The sequence below is a fragment of the Dunckerocampus dactyliophorus genome, chromosome 19, assembly GCF_027744805.1.
Source record: "Dunckerocampus dactyliophorus isolate RoL2022-P2 chromosome 19, RoL_Ddac_1.1, whole genome shotgun sequence".
Taxonomy (NCBI): domain Eukaryota; kingdom Metazoa; phylum Chordata; class Actinopteri; order Syngnathiformes; family Syngnathidae; genus Dunckerocampus; species Dunckerocampus dactyliophorus.
The window spans coordinates 20,215,613-20,227,910 of NC_072837.1; the positions used below are offsets into that span (position 1 = coordinate 20,215,613).

The window sequence follows — 12,298 nt, forward strand, 5'->3', positions numbered from 1 at the left end:
CATTCCACTGCGACATGAAGCATTCAATGTAAACTGTATGCATGTTCCAAACAAGTCTAACCAGAACCAGAACCAGAACCATTCCTGCTCTGGTGAGTCAATGCGAGGACACACCCACATGCGGCTACGCTAACTCTTACATTTTGTCCAACTTGGGCCAGGTGTGTGATGAACATACTTGCAGATGTTAAATCTCAATAAAAGTGTGCGTTGTTGCTTTTTCTGTTTGGGGAACACTGAAACCTGTGAAAGGATGGAGCAGGGAGGGAACAGGCGACATCTGCCACGGCCCGCTGAGAATAAACTCACATGAGCACACAGCGTGATTGGCGCCTGAAAACCAAAACATGGCATCTTTAGCCGTGTGCCTCTCGCAGCTGTCAAGCCACGATCCAATGAGAGGATGGCGGAGTGTGAGAAAGGCTCTCGGATTCAAGATTAGCACCTGATCCTTGTCGGAACGACCGCTGATTACCTCGTGCTTCACATTTATTTGCGAGTCTAACGCTTCCCAGTTGTCCCGTAACGGCAGCTATTTAAGTAAAGCCGGGCGCCGTGTCGCTATTAATCACCCCGGCAGAAGCTATTTGGGCTGCAAAATAGCGAGGATGGGGCCTGCGGGCTTTTTTTTTTTTTTTTTTTTTTTTTTGAGATGTCCTGTATTTATTACGGTCCTTGCCGCCGTCTCCGAGTCCCTTTCACAGCACTAATGAGGTGTAGCGATTGTAGTGGAAGTACTAATTCTCCTCAAGCCGCTGGGATTAATTGGATCGGCTAATGCGAAGAATCAATCCCAAAAAGGGGGCTGAAAAGCAGCGGCGTTCATCTCCGCTTGCTCCCCCCACAAAAGATGGCCTCCTTATATCATTCCCACGCAGGCGAAAGTTCTTTTATTATTTTTACCTCACTTTTTATTTCAAATGTCCGACCGCAAACCACACGTGCAAAAACTAAGGCAATAGGAAATTCATTTATTCATTCATTGTTCAGTAGGAAATAATGTATTCATTCATTCATTCATTGAAGTATGTGTGAAGAATCTTTTTTTCTTGATGCTGGGAAATAAAAAAGATTATTTTGCCAAATGGCAAACGTGTGTGGCAGGATATCATGATCATATGGTATCACTTTGTATGGCAGGATATCATGATCATATGGTATCACTTTGTATGGCCGTATCGCCTGCTGTGGTATTTCCTTCTTTTTACTTTCCAAAAGCTGACACTCTCCTGCTCTCGTCCCGTGATTCCGTGTTCTTTACGAGAGTAAAAAGAGTAAAAATAGCTGCTAGTGGTGTTTCTGCTGCTTGCAACCAGAAGAGGAACATCTCCCACATCTTTGTGTTGTCCTACATGGCAGCGGGTGCACGCTTAAGAGCTTTCTCGTGCAGGTTTGCCCTTTTATTGCTTGGCTGTGCTGACTTGTGTGTGCAAACATCATGCTGAGATGAACTAAGTGTGTGTGTGTGTGTGTGTGTGTGTTGCTATTTAAATGTCAGGATGAACATTGTGTTGTCCTGGAGGAACTGTCAGCACATTCACTGCTTTGTGTGTGTGTGTGTGTGTGCGTGTGTGTGCGTGTGTGTGCGTGTGTGTGCGTGCGTGTGTGCGTGTGTGTGCGTGTGTGTGTGTGCGTGTGTGTGCGTGTGTGTGTGTGCGTGTGTGTGCGTGTGTGTGTGCGTGTGTCTCACAGGGCTGCTCATTTACAGCATGTCTTGTTCTTGTGCACGTTACAGCACATCCACTTACACTGCACATTTATAGCACACACACTCACTGGATGAATTCATCACTAGTGTGTGTGTGTGTGTGTGTGTGTTGGGTCAAAATAGACTTATTTGCAGCAATAGTTGTCAAAGCTTATGATGATTCTTATGATGATGATATAAGTACACGGCTTTCATAACCCTGATACTAACATGAATATGATGATAGTGATACTACTGATTGCATAAAGTTGATACTGTGACATGTATGATACCACGAACCATCTAAAAAACCACCTGGTGTCCTTGACCATCTTCTCAGCCTTTCTAAGTTCAGCCAGGCTCAATTACAGAAGAACTTGACATGCGTGTGGGGTGTGCGTGTGCATGCATGTGTGTGCGCATGCATGCGTGTGAGAGCACGGCAGATGCCGGGTCAATGGAGGTAAATACGAGCGCAGAGTGGAAATGGAGCGCATCGCTAGCAGGCGTGTTCGGAATGTGCCAGCAAGGCAAACATCGCATATTTCACGCACACATGCACACACACACGCACCCACGCACACGCACACGCACTTTTCTCTTCATTTGCTTGCTCACAACCGTCTCTGTTTGGCGTCCACGTCCATCTGTTGCCTTCCATCTTTCCTCACATCTTCCCGTGTTTTCCCATGTGGTTTTGTGTCACACGCAGCCGATGTGTTGCCTGACGCCACGGCGTGACAGACGCCGCTCCTTAATGAGGATATTGCATAACACGGCAGCAAGAGAACCAATGTTGGAATAGGGCCACTCCGCCAGCATTGATGGTTCATCATAAAGAACAGCACGGCTGGTGGCACACGTCTAACTAAATGTTACTAAATGTAATATTACTTTCACTCCAACAGCTCAGAATCCCATATTTTAAAGCGCATGCAGAGGTAAATGAGGTCCGCTGGATGCTGACCACTCATGACACGTCTTGTGGAGGTGATAAAATAAGGAAACAGAAACAAAATACAACTGCTAAAAATGTTTTTTAAAACAAATGTGTATTGTTAAATTGTAAAAAGTAGAAAAATGTTTTTCTATTTTTTATTTCTAAAATACAATATATAAAAATAAGTTTTATTTTTAATTATAAAAATACATTTTGGAATTGTATATAATATATAATTTCATATGTAATAATATGAAATATACAGTATATTATATATAGAGTATTTTCAGTGATTTATTTTCACGTTCTAAAATGTTTTTGCCATTTGCAGGCCATACATGCACCATGTTTGTTTTCATGCATGGTGCTGAGCAATGTTGACGTTTGTGTGCGCTGCTAAGCACTGAGTGCTGAGCAGTGGAGAGGCATGCAGCATATGGTCTTGATGGACAGCTTCATGCAGGACACAAACAGGCGGTCACGCTCACGCCGCTGACCTTGCAGTCAAAACTGGCTGGCGTGAAAGGATAAACAGCCTGCAAATCAGCGCTCATCTCATAGCCTGATGGCGCCTTCATTCAATCACGCTGCCCTTGAAGTACGCGTGCTGCTTCTCAGCAGGCTGTGACAGCAATTACGTCATCTCCACATCGTGTCGCACTCGCATCGCTCCAGCGAGAAGAAGAAGAAGAAGACCACGAATCAAAGGCGGTCCCGAGCAGTGAAAGCCATGGGCGTGAGGGAGGGGCTTTCTAGTTTTTGAGAGCGGATTGACTGAATGAATAAAAAGCAAAGCAGGAAGAATCCTCTGAGGTGACAGCAGATCATAGTCTTTATTGCCTCTGATGCTAATGCCAACGTATGGAAATATACAGCAGATAACCTGACACATATACTCTGCTATGCTGCATTGCACGTTCATACATGACAACTTTAACTTGAACTTCTTTTTGCTGCATGAGATCACTACCAACTCTGCCTGGGTCGGTTGGAGCAAAGTGGGAGCTGAGCCCAAAGGAAAAGCTCTCACTTTACCGTTGGATCTACGTTCCTACCCTCACCTCTGGTCATGAGCTTTGGGTCGTGACCGAAAGGACAAGATGGCGGGTACAAGCGGCCAACATGAGTTTTCTGCGTAGGGTGGCTGGGCTCTCCCGTAGAGAGAAGGAGAGAAGCACTGTCATCTGAGAGAAACTCGGAGTAGAAGCGTACTGTGTACTGTTGATTTGGATGAATATGCTTCTGCTGTTACTGGCTACATTAGCACATGCATAGAGACTGTTACCACCACCAAGTATTACAGAAAATACCCTAACCAAAAACAGTGGATGAACTGTGATGTAAGGGCTAAGCTACGTGCTCGTTCGACTGCATTTGTCATGGGCACCGCTGATGACTACAAAAAGGCCAGATATGACCTGAGGAGGTCCATACGGGAGGCCAAAAGACAGTACAGACAGAAGCTGGAGGGCTACTATTCCACCTCAGACCCTCGGCGCATGTGGGCGGGGCTCCAGCACATCACAGACTATCGACAGCAGAGTAGCGTAGCCACGTCCAGCCAAACCACACTTCCAGATGAGCTGAACGAGTTCTATGCCCGCTTTGACACCCAAACTTCTGATGAGCAGAGAGGGTGGCTGAACCTGGGGAGCACACAGGACGCACCTCTCATGGTGACATCAGCTGATGTGCGCAGGGTTCTAAACAAAACAAACCCACGAAAAGCAGCAGGCCCAGACAACATCTCAGGACGTGCACTTCGGGTTTGCTCATCAGAGCTAGCTGATGTGCTTGCTGACATATTTAACCTGTCGCTTGCACAAGCATCTGTACCGACCTGCTTTAAGTCCACCACCATAGTGCCCGTACCCAAGAAGAGCAACGTGACCTGCTTGAATGACTATCGCCCTATAGCACTCACTCCTATTGTTATGAAGTGCTTTGAAAGAATAGTCATGACCCACATCAAAAAGAGCATCCCCGCGGCAACTGTGGACCCTCAACAGTTTGCATATCGCCAGAACCGGTCCACGGATGATGCAGTCAACACTGCCATCCACACAGCCCTTTCTCACCTACAGGGCCAGGACACATATGTCAGAATGCTATTTATAGACTATAGCTCTGCATTTAATACAGTCAGCCCCAACAAACTCACAGATAAGCTCCTCACACTTGGCCTGTCTCCCTCCCTCTGTAACTGGGTGTTTAACTTTCTCACAGGCAGGCCCCAGTCAGTCAGAGTCCACAATCGCACATCCAGCTCAAGAATTGTGAGCACTGGGACCCCACAGGGGTGTGTGCTGAGTCCGCTCCTCTACACGCTCTTCACCTACAATTGCGTGGCCTCCCAGAACAACACCAGCATCCTTAAATTTGCGGATGACACTACAGTCATCGGACTGATCACTGGTGGTGTCGAAACGTCATACAGAAGAGAGGTGGCGGACCTCATAGCTTGGTGTCGTGATAACAATCTCCTTCTCAATACAGATAAGACTAAAGAGATGATCATCGACCCAAGAACAAGGGAAAAGGAGCCGCATAGACCCCTGTTTATTGATGAGACTGAGGTGGAGAGGGTGAAAACCTTCAAGTTCCTTGGCACACACATCAGCGAGGACCTCACCTGGTCTCACAACACCCAACAAATTCTGAAGAAGTCCCAAAGGAGACTGTACTTCCTGAGAAGACTGAGGAAATTTGGCATGTCCACCACAATCCTGAGTTGCTTCTACAGATGCACTATGGAAAGTGTCCTTACCGCCTCCATCACTGTTTGGTACGGTAACTGTACAACACGTGATAGGAAGGCACTCCAGCGGGTGATCAAGACGTCACAGAACATTGTTGGGGCAGCCCTCCCCTCACTGCAAGACATTTATAAAACTAGAGTCCTACGCAGAACACACAACCTCATCAAGGACAGCACACATCCACAACACTCATTATTCACACTCCTACCGTCAGGCAGACGCTACAGGAGTTTGAAGTCCAGGACCACAAGGCTGGCAAACAGCTTTTACCCACAGGCCATCAGACTTCTCAACGAAGCACTCACACACGCCGCACGCAACACACGCACACACTCATAGCACTTTATTTATTTATTTATTTATTTGTAGTATTTATTTGTATTAATGTCTCTTCTGTTTTTGTTGCTTAATTTATTGGTATTTATGTTTATGTGTTTATGTTTCTTATGTTCTTATTCTTTCTTGTGTTTTCTTTCTTTTCTTGGGAGAATGAACAGAATAAGATTTTCATTGCATAGTATAACTGCTGTTTTACTATGCACATGACAATAAAACTCTCTTGAAAAAAAAAAAAGCGCTGCTCCTCCGCATTGAGAGGAGCCAGATGAGGTGGCTCTGGCATCTGATCAGGATGCCCCCCTAGGGAGGTGTTCAGGGCATGTCTGATCGGTAGGAGGCCTCGGGGAAGACCCAGGACACGTTGGAGAGATTGGCCAGGGAACACCTCGGAATCTGCCGGGAGGAGCTGGACGAGGAAAGTCTGGGCTTCCCTGCTCAGGCTGCTGCCCCCACGCCCCGACCTTGGATAAGCAGAAGAAGATGGATTTCTACACTTGCATGACAGTTGCAAAAGTTAACAAAAGGGTTAACTTCTTTTTACACTTGCAAGGCAGTGAAGAGGGTTAAAGTGATTAAAAAAAACATGCCCTGCTAGTTAGGATGTGGGATTGTGTTGTGTTTAACAGGGCTTGACTTTTTTTTACACTTAAAGATGGTAAACTGTGACTTTTCGGGATGTCGTTTGTGTTGTGAGCGTCATACTTCCCGCCGCCACGTCCAAACGAGACGCTTGTTGAAAATGATTGGATTTGAAAGAAATGTGCAAATCTCCATTGGCGGCGCCTCCCCAGAGTGCGGCTGCGTGTCGTTGTTGATGTGATGAATTCTCCCTTTCATGGCGTCTGGCAGACAGCACATGTGTATTGGGTGTCGGGTTCCACCCCCCACCCCAGGTAGGAGCAGTAGTCCACCCATCCAGATGGACATTTAAGAGGCGATGCTGCCTCACTGTTATGGAGGGAATTTAAAACTCTGTAATTAGCCACTTTATAATCCAGATTTGCAAATGTAACACACACACACACACACACACACACACACACACACACACACACACACACACACACACACACACACAGCTGCCATTGGCAGGGAGGCACGTGATGGTTTGTGCTGCTCGGGCGAGGGAGTGACAGAATGTGAGACGCAGCAATTTGAGATGCTTAATTGATGAAATGAAAGTGCACACGCGCCGCCACGAAAGGGGAGCGCTACACCTCCGCAAAGGACTGGTGATTTATTCCAAGGACACGTCAAGACTAGCCACAGTGCATTACCAGCTTAGAAAAGAACATGAAATATTGGGGACTCAGGTGTACACAATAGATGCAGAGCAGCGTGATCCCACTTCTCTCGCCAGAAAGCATACAATGATAAAACCTCAATGCCTCAATGCAAATGTGCTCCAGCCACAATCCCAAGTCTAGAGGAGATAATGTCTGTTTTTTTTAAATGTTATATTTGTTCTCTGGCTAGTTTGTGCAAAGAATTACCCGGCTGCCCCTTCTTATTTCCCAGCTGAGGTGTGCGGCTCTGCAGATAAGAGAGAATATTACCTGGCACAAGCGTTGCCATTGTTCCGCTGGACTAGCGCCGTGTGCCTCTCTCCGCCTCGCATATTCTGAGAGCTAATACAACTGTATCCTCTTGGAAAACTCAAGGTTATTAAGGGGGGAGCTTACAGCAGACAGGAAAAAGCATCCGAGAGTGACATCCTTCTTTTTTTTTCCCCCTTAAAGCTGTGCTTCACCACGGCCAGGATGTAGTGGGAAAGAGCTTCATCAATCAATCACTTCATCAATCAGGACATTGAATCTTAAGTTTTCATTTTAGCAAAGGAGTTGTATGATCTTGGAGATTAATAAAGTATCCATCCATCCATGCATTCACCCACCCACCCATCCATCCATTCACCCACCCATCAACACATCCATTCACCCATTCACCCATCCACCCATCCATCCATCCATGAACCCACCCATCCATCCATCCGTCCGTCCGTCCGTCCGTCCGTCCGTCCAGATGGAAGACTTTGGCACTGGTGCACAAAGATGTGCTCCAAAAGACACGTTAGGATGAAATGTGCAGGCAAGCTTGACCATTACGACTCTGATGTCTGAATTTGAGGGACTGCTGTGAGAAAGATTGTCTGTGATTTACCGGGTCAGCACCCAGCAGCTTTATCTCGCTCTGCATGCACTGGCAAATGTTGGTTCCTCAGCTGTTGGTGTGAAAGTCACAGACACTCGGCTCATCAGCGCCATTTATGCTCCTTGACGATATTACAACATTGGTTTTGTCGCTGCTGCTGTGTTGTGCAATATACTTGCTATGGGGGCAAAGAGATGTGCATTTTTTAAGTGAACTTGTTACATGTGAGTAGATGAAGCGGTTTCACTACAAATTGGGTGTGAAGGCTGAACTGAAGATTAAATGTTGAAATCCGTTCATCAACTGAGGATCGAACCAGCAACCATCAGTTTGGGCGATGACACTGTACGACCTGAGCCATGCCACCGTGCACAGACTGGGCAGAATGGTACATGTGACGTTACATTTTCAATTGGGAAACATGTCACAAGACATTTGATAGAATTATGGAAAATGTGGGAAGTCCTAAAAATGATCAATGAGCTGAGACTAAAAACGGCAGAATTTGAAAGTTGAAAAGTAAAACTGCAGAATGATTGTTGTAATGTCTAAAAACTTCAATGGCGGGGTCGGGGATCGAACAGGGGGTGGAAAATGGTGTAGAAAAGTCACATTTAGGAAAATACAGTCCCTTTCCAATTATCGCCTGCTCTCAATGAATGCCCCACCCTCTTTTTGTGCTTAACTCAACCCCTACCCCCCAGGTTAAATTTGACCTATACTTTCTCCTTGACCTTGTCCTTGCAGGCCTGCCCGTGTTGTTCCCGCTGAGAGGAAGAGGAAGTGATGTCACGCCACCACCACCGCTTTGAACGGGACTACCGGGCGCCATGGGAGCGGAGGGACATCCGCCCGTCGGGGGGCCTCCACAATGGGGGAGCCAATCATTGCTGTGCCTCTGCCGTCGTCAACGGCAACAACCGCCCGGGGCTCCTTCCCCTGCCCGTCATTGCCTCCCTCCTGCCCACGCCCGCCACCGTTGCCGTGACGACGTCCAGTGGCGACATCGTGGCCAAGCGAGGCATCGCGGCGGCGGGCTCGGTGGCGCCAGCGTCAGCCAAGGTAGGCACCTCCTCCGCCTCTCCTGTCAGGTTCCTTGGCGTCTCTTAACTTCCCGCCGCTCGCTCGTCGTCACGGTTGGCCTCCGCCTGTCTCTCTTCTCGGCTCACCATCCTTTGAAGGCGGCCAACACTTTTCCTTTCCGTCCTCATTTTCCTCGCCTGCCAAGCGACGGCGCTCGTTCCTCCCAGCCTCGACCTCCTCGCTAATTGTCCTCTTTGATTATGCAAATGACCTTCAGGATGATGCTCGGTGGGACTTTTCCATGAGAGCAAACAAATGAAGTGTGTTGCGTGATGATGAAAGCATGAAGTGGAAATGCTGATATCTGCTGATGGCTTTATGCTTGTTCTGGTCTAGCAAGGCCCCCACTGACGATACTGTACACACTACGTGTGTATCCTGTCCTTCCGCATGTCATCCCACACTTCAACAATCTGCTTACATGACCAATTCCAGGGAACTCAGTTGGACGCCAGAGTTTCCTGGCAAAAAAAACAAGTCTTTTAAGAGAGAAGAAAAATGATATGAAGGCACTCGGCCAAGTCTCTTGGGGGGTTATGAAATACTTTTTACATGGACATCATACCTGGAAGTCAGCGGGACATTTCCACTACATTTCCAAAAGCATTGGCTTTGACTCCACAAGATGGCAGTGTTAGCATTTGAAGTAGCAATGGGCAGGATTCAGCAGCTTTATCTAGCTCTGCATGCGCTCTAAAATGGTGCTTTCTCAGCTGTTGGTGTGAAAGGCATGCTGTTACACTTGAAATAAATAGAATGAATAAATAAACTAAAATAAATGGTGGGCGTGGCCACCCCACTGGCCATTGAGACATTTCAGGTATCAATTTATTGCCACCCCCATGTGAGCAATGGTCTCACCTTGGACACCCCAATCAAACATTTCTGGCTCTGACACTGCTTGCACAGGAAGTGCTGCTCTACCTGCTGCTCGTTTATACGAGGGGCCGTCACTAAATGACTGTAGCGCTGAAGAAAGTTTGTTAAAAAAAAAGGAATATATTCTAAATCACACCACAAATGGATGTATAGCCATCTCAAATGATTGGTCGTAACCTAAAAGTATTTTGCATTATTGTATGGACTTTTATTGGCTCTTTTATTGGATTAGGGAGCTGACTCCCAGAGGTTTGTTCCAAAAGCCAAACAATATTGTTGGTCATGCTGTGGAATAAAATAGTACATTCTTTAAATACTTTGCTTGCATTCTTTTTAATGCTATTTTCATAACCATATTCAGTTCCACAAATTCATGTTTGTCACAAAAGATGATTATATAAAAAAAAAGAATCGTGCCGCATTGCAAGGCGATAAAAAAAATAAAAATCTGATCTGAACTGATCGGAAGCCAAAAGTTTGGGTGGGGACATCCGTAGAATGAATAACATTTAAAGTCCAAAATAACATATTTGTTCTAGTTGGAGTGAATAAAAGATGGTGCTACCCCCCTGCTAAGTCCATATGTGGCGCCAGGAAACATGGCCGCTGCACTGCTAGCCGCCTCCAATGGATGCACTGCTTGGAAATCAGTCACCTGATCACACACTTCCCCACCGGGTCTGAGCCACTCCCACCATTGTTGTCATCATTGAGGGACCACCAGTGCCTGCTAATACTTTATTTTAGAGGCTATTTTTAGATGAGATTTTTTTTATGTGCATCTTGCATGAAGCTTTAAAATGTCCTAAAACATCCTTTTTAGTATCAGTATTTAGTAATTTAGTATTTATTTGAATAAAGCAACTTAGCTGTGGTTTCTTTGTGATACAGTATATATCGTATATATGCAACCTAAATGTATGTGGATGTGAGTTTTGGTCCATATGTCCCAGCCCTAAAGAGTACCAATGTTTGTTTCTACCAGAACCCCCCACCCCCACCCCCGTCAGGCTATTTGCTAAAGTGTGCGTGTCTAAAAGGCAAACTGGCCTCAGCTCGTCTAAGCTTTAATTACAAGCGACACGGGCGTCTCTGCAGTGCGCCAACGCCTCAGGTGCCTGGCTCGCCATCCTGGTTCCCCGCTCCCTTTGGGTCAAATGGGTTGAAAGCTGTTGGCGAGTCAGTACTTTCCTAGCGTTTGCATCTGACGTGTAAAAGCAACGCTTCATCATCTCCAGCCCGTAAAAGACCACCAGTCCCAGTGTGGATGGGTGTAACGTGGGACGGGTGTATGTGTATTTTCGGCATGTGAAGGTGCACATGACAAATGTACCATCTGGCGTTATTGGCTGTCCCCGTGTAAAGCTAACCGCACGGAACAGCAGGCTGCACTTCATTTGGGAGTTTTCCACATCGTCCCATGTCGGACTGTTAATTATTTACGATGGTTTTTCAGGGTTGTTGTCGTCGTCATGGATGCTCACCTTTGATGCCAGCCAATAAAAAACTACGCTTCCTCTTAAACAAGCACCATAAAAAGCCGCTTCAGCACATTATCGCTTACATGCAAACACTGTAAACCTTTTACAAGACACTCATTTTACTACACTGGTCTTTATTAATACCACACCTTCCTTCCTGGGGATTGGGATTATTAAAGATGGGATTGCTTTGGACCACCAAGCTAGACTGAAAGAATCATCAACAATGTGTTTGTGAAATATATCTAAATATACAGTATGTGTATATACTGTATACTGGATATATGTTTTATTATTATAAGTTGGACAGTTTTTGGTAGAGAGGAAATGGTTTTGCAGGTTATAGGCTGGAGGGAATAGGATTGTTTTGGACTACAATAATCCCTCGCCTCCCTGCGCTGCGTATTTCATGGCTTTGCTCTATCACGATAAAAAAAAAGACTAAATCACGCTGTTTGGTGGTTGAATACGGCATATTGTACTGGAAAAATATGCGTATGTAAGCAAATGGTACGCATTTTTGGCCTTAATGAAGTCAAATACAAATAGAAGACATTTACAAGACACATTCAAAGGTGTTGTGATGATTTGTAGTGCTCACTGGTCACTAGGTGTCAGTAATGTTCCACTAATGAGACAATAGCCCCCACTGGAAGTACTGGACAGAACAGGAAGTAAAAAAGGAACAAAGAACTCTTCCAATGCTAACATGTGAGTTGACATTATGTCTTATATGTCTTGTTTTCTCTTATGTGTACTCTATTGGGTAATAGGAGTGTAAAGGTGACTATACGGGTGTTATTTCATGTCTAGAGGGCTCTAATCATGTTAAAAGGCGCATTTAGAAGGTGGTAAACAGGTTTTCTATGCTCTAACGAGTGTAAGTACACTCGTGATCAAAATCGTAAGACCAGTTGAAAAATGTCTAGAATGATCATTTTGCACATTTGGATCTTAATGAGGTTTTAAGTAGAGCTAC

The 12,298-nt window shown here is 45.8% G+C and overlaps 1 protein-coding gene across 3 annotated transcripts in view; it reads left to right on the top strand.

Moving 5' to 3' along the window:
- The window catches only part of LOC129172436 (kelch-like protein 29), a 241,953-nt gene that overhangs the window by 62,096 nt on the left and 167,559 nt on the right, over positions 1–12,298 (top strand). For all 3 annotated transcript variants that reach the window (XM_054762143.1, XM_054762142.1, XM_054762144.1), the window contains exon 2: positions 8,624–8,938. In XM_054762143.1, coding sequence (XP_054618118.1) covers positions 8,663–8,938 — 276 coding nt within the window. In that variant the 5' untranslated portion in view covers positions 8,624–8,662. The remainder of the gene's footprint in view (positions 1–8,623; positions 8,939–12,298) is intronic.